Source organism: Phacochoerus africanus, chromosome 1, assembly GCF_016906955.1.
Source record: "Phacochoerus africanus isolate WHEZ1 chromosome 1, ROS_Pafr_v1, whole genome shotgun sequence".
NCBI classification, from domain to species: domain Eukaryota; kingdom Metazoa; phylum Chordata; class Mammalia; order Artiodactyla; family Suidae; genus Phacochoerus; species Phacochoerus africanus.
In genome coordinates, this window is record NC_062544.1 from 104,029,199 (window position 1) to 104,047,968 (window position 18,770).

The 18,770-nt window shown below is 42.0% G+C and overlaps 1 protein-coding gene across 1 annotated transcript in view; it reads right to left on the bottom strand.

The window, feature by feature from the left end:
- The window catches only part of SCN11A (sodium voltage-gated channel alpha subunit 11), a 66,503-nt gene that overhangs the window by 24,046 nt on the left and 23,687 nt on the right, over nt 1-18,770 (bottom strand). Inside the window, exons 14-21 of the mRNA XM_047754353.1 lie at nt 15,923-16,291; nt 13,630-14,061; nt 10,468-10,581; nt 9,629-9,746; nt 5,605-5,759; nt 3,444-3,617; nt 1,093-1,194; nt 96-365 (exon numbers count right to left, since the gene is read on the bottom strand). Coding sequence (XP_047610309.1) covers nt 96-365; nt 1,093-1,194; nt 3,444-3,617; nt 5,605-5,759; nt 9,629-9,746; nt 10,468-10,581; nt 13,630-14,061; nt 15,923-16,291 — 1,734 coding nt within the window. The remainder of the gene's footprint in view (nt 1-95; nt 366-1,092; nt 1,195-3,443; nt 3,618-5,604; nt 5,760-9,628; nt 9,747-10,467; nt 10,582-13,629; nt 14,062-15,922; nt 16,292-18,770) is intronic.

The window sequence follows — 18,770 nt, forward strand, 5'->3', positions numbered from 1 at the left end:
CAATAGAGTCACTGTATTTTTATTAGCTGATAAATGATTTGTGATTCTTTTAAGGTTTCTTTTCACAGAATGAAAAACAAACAGAAAGCACTTACCACTTGCAGCAGTGCGAGGTAAGCCATTCCCACATTGTCAAAATTGACACTCTGTGGCATCCAGGAGAGATTTTCACTTTCACATTGATTCCGGTTTGTGACAAGGCTATCATTTATAACTGAGTTTTCATCTGTTACATTAACGCATCTTCCAAATTTTCCAGAAAAAAAATGTACTCCCAGGATACAAAATATGAGCCAGAAAATGAGGCAGACAAGCAAAACATTCAGAATGGCAGGTATGGCACCTATGAGAGCATAAACTACCACCTTAAGGAAACAAAACAGAAGAAAAGCATTAACAGCCATATGAGACTCACCAAGCTTGATCTTCCCAGGATTGGTCTGATGTGCCAGGGGTGGATTTCTTGGAGCTCCATCTTTACATTCCAACACTAACTCCCCATCCCATGGCAAGCCCTGCTCTCAGCTCCATACATCATGGGTCGTTTCTGTTGACACTGAGGATTACTTGAGAAGTGACCTCTGATGATGGTGTTAAGACTTATGGGACAGGAGTTCCCATTGTGGCTTAGTGATTAACAAACATGACTAGTATCCATGAAAACACGGGTTCAATCCCTGGCCTCATTCAGTGGGTTAAGGATCTGGCGTTGCCGTGAGCTGTGGTGTAGGTCTCAGACGCGGCTCAGATCCCATGTTGCTGTGGCTCTGGTGTAGGCCAGTGGCTACAGCTCCAACTGGACCCCTAGCCTGGGAACCTCCACATGCCGCAGGTATGCCCCCCCCCCCAAAAAAAAGACTTATTGGACATCTGCCCTAGGACTGAAGGGAAGCCAGAGCTTGTTTTGGCTGTCACAGGAGAGCTTTTATCTTAGACTTTTCTCCATCTCCGAAATTCTAAACAGCTAGCTGGCTGGGAAAGAGTCCAGGAAAAAATGTGGCAATCTAAGGGAAGCCTGGCCCAAGAATAGCAGTTGGCCTCTCCACCTTTCCCTGCTAGCTGACTTTCCTCCCATCCACCTGAAGCATGTACCTTCATTCCTTCAAACTGGGATAGTGCTCGCAGGGGCCTCAGTGCTCGCAGAGTCCGGAAGGACTTCAAGCCCTTTACGTCAATGAGACTGGTCACAGAGACCTGGTGGGAAAAGAAGCCACAGGTAGTGCACCTAACCTGGTGCCTAGAGGAGCCAGGGGCGGAGGGGGTAGGTTGAGAGGCAAATGCATTGTGCCCATAGTGAATTATCCAGACATAGAAATCAGCCAGACTCTGCTGGAAGGTAGGGAGAGCAGGTGAGAGGCTATTTCTCTCTTTGTCTGGCCAAGCTACAGCCCACAAAGGTGACAACAGTGCATTTACATGCTTCTTCACAAGGGGACAGGACTGAGGACTGGAAAACTCTGTAAAAAAAAAAAAAAAAAAGACTATTTTAAAACTCAACAAATATGCTGAGCTTAAACTGAAGAACCACTATTTGCAGATCTTCAGCCATTCTTATTGATTATGTGGAGACTTCAGAGGCTCAACTTAGAAGGGGAATGGCTCAGCAGGATAGGAAGTGAATTACTGATACTCCCAAAGTTCACTATTATCTAAAAACAACCTCCACTAATCCTGCCAATCTCACTGTGGTATTAAAATATTTGCAGATGGAGAGAAATTAAGTGAGTGATTGTGATAGAATAACCAGATTTTAAAATTTGAAATCAACTTTTAAAAATCACCATCAGGAGTTCCTGTCATGGCACAGCGGAAACAAATCTGAATAGGAACCATGAAGTTGGAGGTTCGATCCCTGGCCTCACTCAGAGGGTTAAGGAACTGGCATTGCCGTGAGCTGTGGTATAGGTCGCAGACACAGCTTGGATCCTATATTGCTGTGGCTGTGGCACAGTCCGGCAGCTGTAGCTCCAATTCAACCCCTGGCCTGGGAACCTCCATACCCTGTGGAGGCAGCCCTAAAAAGAGCAAAAAGAAAGAAAGAAAAAGAAAAAAAATCACCATCAATTCAAAATGTGTATATTTATAATGGTTTTTTTTTTTCAAATAGGCTTTTTTTTTTGTTGTTCTTTTGTTTGTGATGGCATTGCCTGTTGGGAGGGTTATTTAAACAGCTTTCCCACAAATATTCCTACATTGTTCCACTCTCATGTTTATCCATATGAAAACTGATGTCAAAACCTCACACGCTTTACTTGAGGTTAAGCAGAAAGAGAGCAACAAGGGAGCTTTAAAATCAGTCTCCCAGTTGAGGCCAGTAAACCACAGGTTCTAGATCAGAGATACCAATTATCTGTGCACTGTCTTATATATTCTTCATTATAATCTAACTGGGTACACAGTAATTAGCACTCTGCAAACTGACACAGAGATCCACATGATGATCATGGGGATGCTTGTGCTGGAGCTCTAATGGCTTTATAAAATGCCTGGACAACATGGCCTATTTGGGCCCATCAACAATGCTGTGGCTCTCCAGTGTGGTGTGCTGACCACATGGCTTACACTATACATTTGACATATCTAGTTCCTTAAACAGCAAGAACAAAGTTTAATTAGGTCATGGTAGAAAGAATATGGATATTAAAATCAAGGGCTCTGGAGGGAGGCTACTAGGTTTGAGGCTCTCATTCACCACTTCTAGCTTGGCGACCTCAAACATGTTTCTTAACCTCTCTATGACTTAGTTTACTCCTACGTGTATAGGAAGAATCATACCACATACCAAATGGAAAGGCTGTGATAACTAAAATGAGGCACATGGCAGAGTATCTGGTACAGAGAAAGCAGCTGAAATATGTGACTTACTATTACTACTATTTATTGGCTTTAGCATCACATAGACCAAGGTGTGATTTCCAATTTCACCAGAAACAAGTTGCTAACTCTCTGAGCTTCAGGAGAGCTTGTCTGTAACATGGTAGGTGATATATAGATCTGCTCCACTTGGAACACTGTTGTGCAGATTAAGTGAAAAAATTTTGTGAAAAATCTTCTTTGTTGCCTGACAATCAAGATGGAAACCAGCCTAACATGCTGGCTGATGACCTGCTTTGAGAAGTCTTGAAAAGAAATGAAATGGTGGAAGAAGAAGGAAAAGTGGAGAATACACGAAGTTATTCTAAGAATACATCAGACATAAACAGTGCTTATGGAGAGAAGTGGATGAGAGCCATCGTGGAAAGGGTTGGGGTGGTGAGTGTATGAAATGCAGTGTATGAGGAATGGGACACTGGAAAGGCTTAACTGCTGATGGATAACTATGAAGAAAAATGTTTTGGAGGGGCACTCATATGAGACATATAGGAAAAGCAGTGCCCATGTGACCCCCTCCCCAACTCCACCCACCCCCCTGCCGGTATGGGACACAGAGATGGTAAACTTACAATCACAATGACAAAATCGAGCCAGCACCAGGCGCTGGTGAAATACTTCTGAAATCCAAAGGCCACCCATTTCAGACCCATCTCCAAGACAAAAATGTATGTGAATATATGGTCAGTACAATTAAGTAATGTTTGGATTTGGGGTTGTTTCTCAAGGTGAATATCTTCAAATACCTGAAATGATAAAGCACAGCCATTAGGCCAGGTTGAACTTTTGCTGACTTTACTTTTTATTTTTCTTCCTTATTTTAATAAAGTAGTATCTCTCTTGGTGACAGGGTTTTGCTTAAAAAGGATTAAGGCTGAACTTTTCTAATGGAAATAATTTCTTAAGTAAAAACGCTAGAGGGAAAATCCTATTTCTAGAATTCTGTTGCTGCTATGTTCCCCAGGCTCTCATCAATGGCCCCTGGAATATATTTAAAAAAAAAACCAACAAAACAACTTTGTAATGGATCACCACACCATTTCCTGGTCTTCCTAATCCTTTCATCTCTGCTTTTTGGGGGGCCACATCTGTGGCATGTGGAAATTCTCAGGCCAGGGATTGAACCCTTGCCACAGTAGTGACCCAAACCACCGCAGTGACAATGCTAGATGCTAATCTGCTGCACCACAAGGGAATGCATCAACTCTGCATTTTTAACAAGATGCCAGGTGATATGAGGCTGCTGGTCCACACACCACACATGGTAGCAAGGGACTAGAAGTTTCTTGTCTCCATTTCTCTACAAATATATATGGTGAAATAGGGCCTGGGTGCCTGTACAGGAACCCTCTGCATTGTGTGTTCAGTTTCACTCTGCTCAACCTATGCCTGCCTCATCTGAAGGCAGATGAAGTTAGAAGGACTGTGTGCCCTCTGCTACTTCTCTGATTTTAAGTTTTCTCATACAGTGCCATAGGGCATGCATCTGTGACCCGGTGACAACACTACTGCTTTCCCACTGACTAGCACAGGGTGTGGTAGACAATAATTACCATTTGTGGAATAAATGCAAGAACCTTATCACTTGGAAGTGTAGACAGCTAGTGAAATGTAATCACCAGAAGATTACAGAGAACCCCAGACTGAGGGTGAGTGATAAGAATTAATTAAGGGAGTTCTTTGGGATGATTTAAGAGAAATTTGATTTTTGTTTCATGAATAATTTATATCCAGCAAGTAAATAAGTAGGGATGTCTTTGATCACAGGCTCTGGTAAGCCCCAACGTGTGCTTATCTCCTTTCACTGACAGATTACACAGGTGCAAAGCACTAACCAGGAAGGCAGGGGTGCAGGAGCATACATTTCCTTGTCCCTGCTACAAACTTATTGTGAAATGTTCTGTGACTCTAAATCAATAAGGGGGAACTCAGCACTCCATTTACTTGACATGCAAAATATTAAGATAATTTAGTTTTATACTGTAGTCATTTTAAGAAGGCACACAAGACATAACAGCAAAGAGACAGAGAGAAAAACAAGTAGGTGATAAGAGAGAAAATAGCGTTGCTGAACCTGGGATGTGTATGCAGAGGGGGAAAGAAGGCCCAAATGGTGAGGAGAGAGCAGAAAAGAGTTTACTACTATATGGCTAAGGAGGTTGATGAACTCAGTTATTTTCAAATGTCACTCGAAATCACACCACACTTTGATTTGGAATGATCTGTCATATACATAAAATGGTATCTCTTTGCTCTCGTCTCAAGGGATCATGAGTGGTGAAAGATACCAAGGCAATTTATGTCCTAACCTGGTCCCTATAGCCTTCTCCTCCTAATGTGTTACCTTTTAGAAAGCAGCACTATGGTCTTCAGGAAAAGAGAGAGTAGGAGCATTGCTGTCTAGAGAAGGAAACATGCAGGATAAGTGAAAATGTCTAGTAATCCTCCAGGAATGATGGACAGATATGGAGTCAAGGGCCAGACTCCAAGAACTAATTTAAAGTGCCAATTTGGGTGATGCTTCTCACAATAAAGTATCTTCGGCTTGGGAATTTCCCAGCTCTAGCATTTCTCCAGAATTTGTTGTGCAAAATCCTGTCCCCTAAGGGGATCCACCAGCCTGGATCCCGCTTCTGCCTGACATTTCCACATTCACAGTAGAAGGGCCAAGGCGGAATGAAGCCCCCCACCTGCCTTGATCCCCAATGTCCCCACAAAACTATGATAATTTACCAGTGCCCCACTGCTCAGCAGAATCACAAAGATAATAAAGCTCTCAAACCAGCTGTGATTCACTATTTGGTAGCAGGTTTTCCGCAGTTTCCACCAAATGATCCAGGGGGACTTTCTCTTGTCCAAAGCACAACATGGAAAGCAGCAACCCAGCCCTGCAAGGAACAGAGCAGCACCATCATTAGTGTTTGTAGTAAATGTGCATTAATAGCCCAACTCTTCACCCTTCCTGGTACTAAGCATGTGACTTTGCAAACACTACAACTAAAGAGGTGGAGCCTTTCTCCAACCCCTTGAACCTGGGCTCAGCCAGGTGACAAAAATTGGCCAATAGAGCAGAATAGGAGTCATAATATGCCAGTTCTGACTCAATGAGAACTTCAATAAAGATACTGAAACTATAGAAAATATTAAAAAAAGAACTAATCAGAACCAAAAAATGTAACTGAAATGAAAAATGCTCTGGAGGGAATTGACTACAGATCAGAAGATCCAGAAGAATGAATCAGTGATTTGGAAGACAGGTAGTCTGAAAATCACCCAATGAGAACAAGAGAAAGAAGAAAGAATCTTTTCAAATGTGGAGCGTTTAAGGGACCCATAAGATAACATAAAGCTTATTAATATTTGTACTACAGAAGACTCAGGAGGAGAAAAGAGACAAAAAAGTTATCTGAAGAACTAATGGCTATAAACTTCCCTAATCCCAGGAAGGAAACAGATATCCAAGTCCAAAGACTGGGAGCACAGATTCCCACACAAGATGAACCCAAAAGAAATCCACACCAAACACATAATGAAAAATGTCAAAAACTAAAGATAAGGAATCTTAAAAGCAAGAGAAAAACAACTGGTTTTACACGAGAACCTCCATAAGACTATCAGGTGATTTTTCAGAAGAAACTTTACAAAGCAAAGGGACTGTCACAATAGATTCAAATTTTTTTTTGTCTTTTTTGTTGTTGTTGTTGCTATTTCTTGGACCGCTCCCTCGGCATATGGAGGTTCCCAGGCTAGGGGTCGAATCGGAGCTGTAGCCACCGGCCTACGCCAGAGCCACAGCAACGCGGGATCCGAGCCGCGTCTGCAACCTACACCACAGCTCACGGCAACGCCGGATCGTTAACCCACTGAGCAAGGGCAGGGACCGAACCCGCAACCTCATGGTTCCTAGTCGGATTCGTTAACCACTGCGCCACGACGGGAACTCCAGATTCAAATTTTTGACATTTTACTTATAATGTGTCTTGGTGTGGATTGTATTATTACTGTATTATTCAGTTCTTTCCTATGTCTTCTAAACCTCCTTTAAAATTCAATGCATTTTATTACATAATACTCTTATAACCAGCATCACAACCTAATTTTAGAGCATTTCCATCCCAAACCTCCAGCCCATCCCTCCCCACCCCAAACCTGTCTCTTTGGTAACTATAAGTTTTTCAAAGTCTGTCTGTTTTACTTTCTGTTCTGCAAATAGGTCCATTGTATCCTATTTTTAGATTCCACATATAAGTGATAACATATGATGTTTGTGTCTCACTGTCTAACTTCAATAAACATGATTTCTAGGTCCATCCATGTTGCTGCAGATGCTATTATGTCATTTCTTTGTATGGCTGAGTAATATTCCATTGCGTATATGTACCACATCTTCTTTACCTACTTCTTTGTCAATGAACATTTAGGTTGCTTCCACATCTTGGCTATTGTACATAGTGCTGCAGTGAATATTGGAGTACATGTATCATTTCAAGTTATGATTTTCTTCAGATAGATGCTCAGGAGTGGGATTGCTAGATCATATGGTAATTCTATTTTTATTTTTTTTAGGAATATCCATACTGTTTTCTATAGTGGTTGCACCAATTTATATTCCCACCAACAGTGTAATAGGGTTCCCTTTCCTCCACACCCTCTCCAGCATTTATTGTTTGTAGACTTTTTGATGATGGCCATTCTGGCTGGTGTAAGGTGATACCTCATAGTAGTTTTGATTGCATTTCTCTAATAATTAGTGAGGTTGAACAGCTTTCCATGTGTTTTTTGGCTATCTATATGGCTTCTACAGTGAATTGTCTGTTTAGATATTCTGCCCATTTTTTGATGGGGTTGTTTGTTCATTTTTTAAATCTTTTGTGTGTGTGTGTGTGTGTGTCTTTTGTCTCTTTAGGGCTGCACCCATGCACCCACGGCATATGGAGGTTCCTAGGCTAGGGGTTAAAGCAGAGCTAGAGCTGCCCTATGCCACAGCCACAGCAATGCTGGATCCGAGCTGAGTCTGTGACCTAAACCACAGCTCACGGCAACCCTTAATCCACTGAGCAAGACCAGGGATCAAATCTCCATCCTCATGGATATTAGTCGGGTTTGTTAACCACTAAGCCACAACAGGAACTCAATTTTTTAAGTCTTTATTGAAGTTCTTACTGGAATGAAGTTCTCCATTTTCCTCCTTTGTTCAGTTAGAATGCTCATGATCATCTCTTTGAACTCTTTATCAGGTAAATTACTTACCTCTGTTTCTTTAGGGTTTTGCTGGGGTTTTATTTTGTTCTTTCATTTGGAATATATTCCTATATTTCCTCATTTTGTTTGAACTTCAGTTTTTGTTTCTATGAATGAGGTGAAACAGCTACCTATTCTAGTCTTGAAAGAGTGGACTTGTATGAGAATGTTTGCCCTGTAGATGGCTTGTGCCTGGCAGCTCTAGCAGGACAAGTGGAGCTACCCGGGAACAATCCCTGGGGAGCACTGTACCCAAGCCCACCTAAGCAGGGCAGCTGGAGTTAGAGGGGGCTTGGGCTAGAGTCATTCCTGGCAGAGGACTGTGCCTGAGGTCACCTTGAGGGGCAGTTGGGGCTGGAACAGACCTAGGCCTGGGGCAGTCCCTTGGGTAGCTAGAGCTGAAGTTAGCAAAGGCCAGGGGTGGTTGTGCAGGGACTCAAACAAAAGTGCTTGTTGTTGCCTCTGATCCCACAGAGGGCTCTGGCCCCCTGCTCATTTAGCAGAAGTTCTAGGGTGAGTACATGGATTTCCTTCCCGTACAGTCTAGGTGTCCTTTATTTTCTTTTAGTTTTTTTGGCTGTACCTGTGGCATGCAGAAGTTCAGGACCAGGGATCAAACACATGTCAAAGCAGTGACCCAAGTCATAGGAGTGACAATGCCAGATCCTTAACCAACTGAGCCACCAGGGAACTCCAAGGTGCCCTTTAAATTGATATTTTTTCACTGCGTCCCAAAGTGGGCAAGTCTATGCTTAGGCCTCCTCAGCAAAATCTCTTCCTAATGCAGGTCACTATGTTGGGGGTTGTATTCCCATGAATACCATGTCACCATCTTTGCTACCTGTTTCTTTGTGGTCCTTCTATGTGCAGTAGCTACTTAATCAGTGCCTTAGGTCTTTTTCAGGAGGAAATTCCTTATATGTAGGGGTTGACTGTTGGTAGAAGTGAGCTCATGGTTTTCCTTCACCACCATCCTGGACCCTTTCTCCCAGAGAAAAATCTTGAGATATGAGTTGAAGGCCTGGCAGGAACTCCAATCAACCTTAGACTTAGGGCCAAATTCTTTTGGTGTATGACCTGAAGAACATCCTGACAATTGATACACTGGGGAAAAGTAGCAGAAATACTGGTCCAGTGGACTTTCTAAGAAAGTTTTCTAGTGTTTCTACCCCAGGTGTTGGGCTATGTAATTTGAGCCCATCTAAATAAAAATTTCCTGAAATCCTTTTTTCTTTTTGGTCACACCTGCATCATGCCAAAGTTCTCAGGCCAGGGACTGAATCTGAGCCACAGAAGTGATAATGCTGAATCCTTACTGCTGACCACCAAGGAATTCCTCCTGAAATTCTTTTGCCTGGACCCGATAATGGTGCCAAGAGCCAGGGACGACCTCTCTTCACTTTTTGTCTCCATTAGCAGTAAAAAGCAGTCATCTACCAAAATCATAGAGCTTCAAAGAATAATAGAATCCCATCCAATTACCCCATGGACAGAATGTAGGAATACTGCCACTTACCTCTGGGCAAACACCTTTCTGGTTCCTTTTTGGGAACCATTTCAGGTATGCGCCTGAAGGGGTCCTGTGGATCAATGGTGCTACATTCTGAGAGCACACTGGTAGCAGCATCAGACTTCTGCATACCAAAACAAAGGAAAGGGGGAATCATTTATCAACAGCCTCTCTCACCACAACAATACCTAATACCTCATTTTATGACTTTTTAGGCATGGAACTAGCTAGGCAAAGGGTTTCTAGAAAGTATCTCTCTTGCTGGGTCTTTCCTAAATGCTCTAACCAGCCCTGACTTCAGAAGAGAACTTTCTAACTGCTCTCCCTTGGCTGATGAAAGGCAAGGCACATGAAGACACAGTACCTCAGCCTTCTCCTCCCACCAAATCTTAACTCTGAACTGCTGCTTAGTCCTAAATACGATGTTAGGTGATGAAGGGGAGGTCACTTTACTAAGAATGAAATTGTCAGCTACCTCAACTCACAGAATAATAGGTCTAGGCCAGTGGTTCTCATTGATTTTACCCTCCAGGAGACATTTCAGCAATGTAAAGACATTTTTTTTTTTTTTTTTTACAATGGGAAGATGCTATGGGCATCTACTGGGTAGAGGCCAGGGTGCTGCTAAACATCCTACAATACACAGAACAATCTACCACAATAAAGAATTATCCTGTCCCAAATGTCTTAGTGGAGAGGTTGAAAAACCTTGGCCTAGACTTTTGCTTAAGATCTAATTCTGGAAGTTTGCTCTGCATTACTCTCAATATTTTTCCAAAGTGGTTATCTCGGAGAAGGTGTACGGATGAGCCCTATTATTTCTGGGAACACCCTGGGAAAATTACCTTTCGGGAATTCTGTATTGACAGATAAGGAACATCTTCAGAGAATATGTCAATTTCCACACTTTGAACTCCTGGACTGTTGGACTCCTTGTTCTTGTGATGAAGTTCACAGGCCTGACACAGAGAAATCTAGAATAGAATTAATATTCCTCCTGGACATCTCATTTGAGATGAAACAAGTTTGACTTCTATCTGGTTTTATGTTTGTCATGAAAATTGTGATGATATTAATCTTTTTATTTTTACTTTTTTTTTTCATTTTCATCTACTCTCATGGCATATGGAGGTACACAGGTCAGGGATCAAATCCAAGCCAGAGCTGCAAACTATGCCACAGGTATAGCAACGCCAGATCCTTAATCAACTGTACCAGGCTGGGGATAGAACCCACACCACCATGGAGACAAGCCAGATCATTAACCTACTGTCCCACAGTGGGAATTCCTCTTTTTACTTTTTAAAACTGCTCCTGGAAATTCAACATAAAATACTTTTGGGAAAACTACTATAGGAAACAGGTAATGCAACTTACTCATAAGTAATATAGTGAAAACAGTATGGTTAGGGTAAAAAAAATTACCAAATAATTAAAAGGTGAAACGTACTGTATCCTTTCCATTCAAAGGCTAAATAATAAATTACTTAATAAATGGTACTTGGCATAATTATTTATCCTTGAGAAAATATGACAATGCCAGAAAGTAGCAAAAAATCAAAATTCATAATCATTTGACATTCTGATATAAAAGTCAATGAATAAAAATGTTAGAAGAATAATTTGGAAACTAATTTTTTATTCTTTTGGGTACAGAGGATTAGCATAGCAAAATAGGTAACTGAAAGGCATAAAGAAAATATGAAAATATACCACGACCTAAAAATAAAAAATAAATTTTGTCTGATGACCTACAGCTAAATCCAAGAAGGATATGGGATAATACACTTTAAGTGAAAGTTTCCTCCTAAAATCTATATGAGGATTCCTGTGAATCTAACACTGTAAGATCATGATTTTTCTTCCTTCCTTCCTTTTTTGGTTTTCTTAGGGCCATACCCATGGCATATGGAAGTTCCCAGAGGAAGGGCTGAATCAGAGCTATAGCCACCGGCCTACGCTATAGTCATAGCAACACCAGATCTAAGCCGCATCTGTGACCTATACCACAGCTCACAGCAATGCCGGATCCTTAACCCACTGAGCAAGGTCAGGGATCGAACCCGCATCCTCATGGATACTAGTGGGGTTTGTTACCACTGAACCACAACAGAACTCTAAAGGTCATGATTTAAGAATACTTCTCCCCTTTGAACACATATACACAATAAACAGGTACACATTATCTATGGACCAGACACAGAAGAAAAATAAATATTAATATCAATTGAAAGCATGTAGCAGGTAATGGTGAATAAAAGTGCCCTATGTGATGATGAAGGAAACCACAATCATGTCCAAAAGCTTGAAACTCTGAGCTGGGTTGAAGTTTTTGCACTTAAGAGAAAAAGTCAAAAGGAGTTGTGGCCAGTGCTTGGAGTTACAATCACATAAAGCTGCTAACTTAGGGAGGCAGGAGGAAGTATAGCCTCAGAAATAAGACCTGGGCAAAGGGAGCCATAGGATCTCTAATATGCCTAGTATCACTGTTATATACGAATCCCAAGTTGAAATAAGACTCAGTTCTGAAATGGATCCCCAGAAAGGTCTATTAAAGATACCACAGAACTTAGCAAGGAGAGTGACAGATCCTCCCATGAAGGTGAGCTTTCAAATTAACACTCCAAAGTGTATGATGAGACAAACATAAAACCAGTAGCCCTAAGAAATTAACCACAGGGACATGAATTTACTCAAGAAAAAATGAAATTAGTGTAATACTCCAAAAATATCATTAAAATTAATAAGTTTAAATTTAATTTAAAAATGATATATGGAGTTTTGCCTCTTAGATGGTAGAGTAAGGAGCTCTGTGGAATGCTCCACAGAAAAATCAGCAGAAGTGGTGGGAAATATTTGTAAGAAAATCATTTAAAATTTCTGGAGACTGTCCTAAGGACATACAGCAAATGAAGAAATATTTATTTTTTAAAATCTACATAATTTAGTAATAACAACAGCAGTCTATGGCATTGAGCTGTGACCTGCTCCCTCCCTTTCTACTCCACAGCTCAGTTTGATGGAAGTCCTACTCTAGGCAGATATGACCAGGAAGACAAGGCTTCCTCTATTTAGCTCCTAAACAAAGGAGGTCACCAACTGTTCTCATCTCCTCCAACTGTGAGCTGAAAAGGCTAAATTTCTAGTGAATGTGACCAACAGGTTGTGCCTCCTTTTTCAATTCAGCTTCTACCCATAGGACAGAAACTCTATTCCAGGTTCAAAAGCTTGAGAATACTGGGGCCCTGATCACCCTTACTCCAGCTAGTTTGCAGGCAGAGGTTCCTTGCAGGAAGAGGGAGGCTGAGAAATGAGCTCTGAGCACCTAAAGTTGTAACTAAGAGGTCCTTCCCAGGTGGTAGGCAATTTATAAGAAATAAGATCTCTTTTTCTGCTATCCATTTCATCTTCCACACTCCCTTTCTCACCTTTCAGCCAATTCAAACTCTATGCTTCTTTTAGGGCTCAACCAAAGGCACTCTATTCTCCTGTTGCCCCAGCCCACTATGATCTTACTTCCCTCTGAACTCCTCTGACACCCCCATCTGTGCCACAGGAGCAGGACCAGGATTAGAATGAGCCCTGGGGAGTTCCCATCGTGGCTCAGTGGTTAACGAATCTGACTAGGAACCATGAGGTTGTGGGTTCGATCCCTGGCCTTGCTCCGTGGGTTAAGGATCTGGCGTTGCCGTAAGCTGTGGTGTAGGTCGCAGAGGCGGCTCAGATCCCATGTTGCTGTGGCTCTGGCATAGGCTGGCAGCTACAGCTCCAATTAGACTCCTAGCCTGGGAACCTCCATATGCTTCAGGAGCGGCCCTAGAAAAGCCAAAAAGACAAAAAAGACAAAAAGAAAAAAGAAAAGAAAAAGAAAGAGCCCTGGGATGTGCAGCCACCACTTTTTATACACTTACCACCTCTGCAGAGTGCTCAGAACAGAGCAGGCAACCAATGCCCCATGGCAACTCTGGCTTTATACAACCTCTAAGTCTATGTGTGAACCTTCATACCTGTTGTCCAGCCTCAGGCTGTATGACAGGATGTGCCATATGTTCGCAAAGGGATTCAACATCATCTTCTTCCTCTGCAAGTGGGGCCAACCAAGTCCAATCATTCCCAACACTTGAGGTCCTTGGTGCAGAACTCAGTACACAAAACTCCTCCCAAGTTTCTGGGCCCTTTTTCATTTTTGTGACTAGAGGAATGACATCTTTGCCCTCTGTAGCAGGGCGTTCCGTCATCTCTTTTTGCTTTGGCAAATGTTGCTTCTTGCGCCACTTGCGCCAAAAATGCTCAAGAGTATATAAGACAAAACAAAAAGCCCGGCGGAACCGATCCAGGGCTAAATGGACTTTGGTTTTCCTGCCCTCTCCTTCCAACTGTCCATCTCTCTCCTCATTGCTGAAGGAATTGAGCAGCAAGGCAATGAAGAGGTTGAGTACCTGGGAAAAGGTGAAGGGAGGGGGGGATACAAGGAGAAGGAAAAATTTAGCAAAGGAAAGAAAACAGGAGGTTTCCACAACTTTTTCCCAAGACTCAAACAAAGTCAAATGAGAGCTCTATGTCCTTCTGCCTTCCAAGAAGGTTCATCTATAAAATATATAAAAGGTAAGAATATTGGGAAAGTAATAGAGACATCAAGATATGACCAAAGAAAAACTGAAGTTAACGTGTATAAACAGCCACTCTGTCTGTGTACAAGCAGCAGTATACTGCAGACCCTCACCACGGTAAGGTCAAATGGTATAACCATGTGGAAAAATCAAAAGCAGGTATTCCTTGGGGATCAGCCAGAACCATGAGGTTGGACTTTTGCTGGAAGTGCCCACAGGGATATGGGTCTGATGTCCAAGGCTACTGTGACACGAGGTCCTCTACTCTTTGCACAATTTGAGAGATGGTGTATGCGTGCAGGTTTTTTACCTCTTTGGTTTGTGGTGCTTGCCAGCTCAAAAATACACAGCTTTCTGGGAGAAGTGCCTTGTGGGTGCACATGGGTCTTGTCATTCTTCCTCAGCTTCCCTATGAGAATTCCCAAGTCTGAATCTCTGGTCAAGCCCTCCTCAGCTGGCTAAGTCTTCTTTGCCTCTTAAGTTCCCTTCTCAAGTACTGTGTCTTCCACAAAGCCTTTCTTAGTGCTCCCCTCCAACTCCCTTGGGTGACAGCCTGCTCTTCTGATCTTTTTTGTTGTTGGTTGTTGTTGTTGTTGTTGTTGTTATTGTTGCTATTTCTTGGGCCGCTCCCGCGGCATATGGAGGTTCCCAGGCTAGGGGTTGAATCAGAGCTGTAGCCACCAGCCTACGCCAGAGCCACAGCAATGCGGGATCCGAGCCGCGTCTGCAACCTACACCACAGCTCACGGCAACGCCGGATCGTTAACCCACTGAGCAAGGGCAGGGACCGAACCCACAACCTCATGGTTCCTAGTCGGATTCGTTAACCACTGCGCCACGACGGGAACTCCCTCTTCTGATCTTTTGTATCTGTTATTGTCTATCACACACATATTAGGTATTTAAGATAGTTAATTATATTTGTGTGTGGATCATTAATTATATTTGCACAATAGTCTCAGCTTGATTCTGAAGATCTTGTGCTCAGGTATCTTTGTCTTTCTCCTGTCACTACACACCCTCAGTGGTGTACACCTAATTAGCCTCTATAAATAACCATATTTCTAGCTGCAAGTAACAGACTCAGCATAGCTTACACAATAAGGAAATGTAACATGACAAGATGTTTGAAACTAAACAGGGGACCAACTGTATTCTGACAAGAGATTTGTCCACCTTCTATTTTCCTCAGCACTGATTTCATCTTAGTTGGTTCTCATGGTTGCATAGTGTTTGCAGTTCTACCAACAGTCACAGTAATAAAGGGATCAGACGAGGTAAAAGGACAATTTCCTTCTCATCCCTCCTTCACCCTCCTCTCCGCTCCCCTCCTCCTCCTCCTTCTTTCGAAAAACAAGAAACCCTCCTTAGTGGACATATCTTTATACTCACTGACCAAATTAAGTCAAAAGCCCCTACCTCAGTTAATCAGTGGTGATTTGAATAATCACCTGGAGTAGAACAGATATTGGGGTATCTTTACAAGCACTATGGGACAAGGCTTTGTTTCATGCCTATCATATTTTCCAAAAACCAAATGCAAATGCAGACGTTTTAATATGATGGAATATTATATTTATAATACTATATTTAGAATAACAATTTTCACTAGCAAAGTGTTGAAAAAGAAGCAAATGCATTTGTTTAGTCCGTGTATTTAAAACAACAACAACAAAACTAAGACACTCACCACAAGTTTTCCTATCACCATGATCGATAGAAATACAATAATGCACAGTGGTTGGTTAGCTTCTTGCATACATTCCCACATATTTTCTATCCATTCCCCACACAGGATGCGGAACACCACCAGAAAGGAGTGGTAGAAATCCTCCATGTGCCAGCGTCGTAAACAGGAGTTTGCACAATCTCGGGATTTTGAATTAGTCCTTGTGGAATTGAACCTAGAGCCAAAAAGCTGCATGCCAACTACTGAGAAAATAAAGACCACAATGGCCAGGACCACAGTCAGGTTTCCAAGGGCTCCAACAGAATGACCGATTATCTTAATCAGTGTGTTTAAAGTTGGCCAGGATTTGGCTAACTTGAAAACCCTCAGCTGTAAAAAGACAAGAAACAAAAATGAAAGAAAAACCAGTTAAGAACACATTCCATATATTCAGCTGCAATGCCAATAATATGTTCCCAAACCACAGTATTTAATAACTTCCAAAAATCTTTTCAAAGCCAAATTCATCCTAAACATAGTCACCAACTCCATGTCTCAATCTAATATTCATCTTTATTTACTTTTTATTTTTTAAATGGAAAATTTTGTTCTAACTTTTTAACAATAAAGACTTTAGAAGTTTGCTTCTTGGCTCAGCAATTAACAAATCCAACTAGTATGCATGTGGATGCAAGATCGATCCCTGGCCTCACTCAGTGGGTTAAGGATCCAGCGCTTCCATGAGCTGTGATGTAAGTCAAAGACGGATCTCAGATCCCATGTTGCTGTGGCTGTGGTGTAGGCCACCAGCTATAGCTCCAATTTGACCCTTAGCCTGGGAACTTCCATATGCTGCACTTGCAGCCCTAAAAAAAAATTTTTTTAATTTAAAAAAGACTTTGGGATCATGAATGTAGAATTGAGTATACATGTTTTTATTAAATAAAATGAATATTCTGGAACCCTGTATAATATACCAAGGGTCAAAAACCATGGCCCCATGGCTATATCCATCTCACTGCCTGCTTTTACATGGCCTGAGAAGTAAGAATGTTTTTTACATTTTTAAATGGTTGGAGACAATTTTTTAAAATATTTCATTACACGTGAAAGTTGTATGAAGTTCAAATTTCCATGTCCATGAAGTTTTATTGGAATACAGCCATGCCCATGGGTTCTCTTATGTCTACATCTACTCTTGTGCTACAATGGCAAAGCTGAATGATTTTGACAGAGACCATATGACTGCTAAGGCTGAAAATATTTCCATATTTACCATTTGACCTTTTACAGACAGTTTGCTAACTCTTGTGTTATATAATTGAGGTCACAAGTTTAAATCTAAACTTTATAACCACGATAGGAGTAAGGTCATTTTGTACCTAGGAAAGAAAAGGCAATCAGCTACTCAAGACAGGCTCTCTTTTTCCAAAGAGAAATTTTCTCCATGGAAACTTAATAAACCTTATAGGATACAATGATCTGAGGAAAAAAAGTAACAACCAGTTTCATAGATTATTTCATATATATATTTGTCTCTTTAGGGCAGCACCCACGGCATATGGAGGTTCCCAGGCTAGGGGTCAATTCAGAGCTATGATTGTAGGCTTAAGTAACAGCCACAGCAATGCCAGATCCAAGCCATGTCTGCAGTCTACACCACAGCTCATGGCAACGCTGGATCCTTAACCCGCTGAGCAAGGCCAGAGATCAAACCCGTGTCCTCATGGATAATAGTCGGGTTCGTTAACCACTGAGCCATGACAGGAACTCTGATTATTTCTTATATTAATTTTCAATGTAAACTGATGGTTTCACTCCAAAGTACAATCTTGTTAAGTGGCAACCTTTTGAGGGGGCAGGGAAATATTGCAGGTCAGTAAGACTTCTATCACAAGAGAAGGACCACTGCTGTCTACTTAGAGGGGAGCTAGGGGCATCCAAGGGAGAAGCTGTGGTTCTGTTCTCATACACAGACAATGCCACAGAGTACCTTGCCTCAGAGCATGGCTGTAATAAGCCTCAACAATAGTAAAGCAAATGTAATTTTGCTCACCCGAGTACCAATTTTAGGGAGACACCTAATAATACCTGACTTAAAGCAGTATGATTTTCTAACAGAGGCCAAGTACAAAATGTATGCTGAGATAACTGAATCAGATGTCTTCTTCTACAGGCTTAGAAATTCCTGTCTATGCCAAAAAAAAAAGTAAATCTTTGAAAGGGAACAAGAAGTCACCTTTTGTGGTTTCCCTATTGCTTTCCCAGAAGTGATTTCTCTGTAGCTTTCTATCCATAATTCCTGTGGGGTCTCTCATACTCTACTTTGCCTGGTGGTCATTTCTGGACCTGTTTTGTATCTTCCCTAGACCGCAAACTCCTTGAAGGCACTGTTTTCCTCATCTTTAAGCCTTCACTCACGTCTTCACATATCAGGTACTTGGCAAAAGTGGTCAGGATACCTCCAATGGCCCGTGGATGGAGAGCAAAGACTACACACCAGGAATGTGGCACTGACAGCAGTGAGGATGGGCAGCACCCATCCCCCTCCTGGGTTCTATAGTCTACACCTCCTTGGTGACCCCAGATCTGAGGGTTCCTAGCTCAGAGCTCTGTGGGGAAGAGATCATTGAAGGGCCATACACAAAGCAAGGAGCAGGGTCCTGACACCAGAAGACACAATTTTGTATCTGCTTTCCTGAAGGGTAATCTTGCAGTAGAGGATGGAGGGGAGTAGGGATTCAACTGAGGTGAGACCCCTGGGACTCTCGAGGATATTAAAGACCCGAGTGGAAGGAGGAGTGCAGTTTTGGTTCTCAGATTAAGATAAGATGGTAAAGTTTAAGCCTAACTAGCCACTAAACTCACT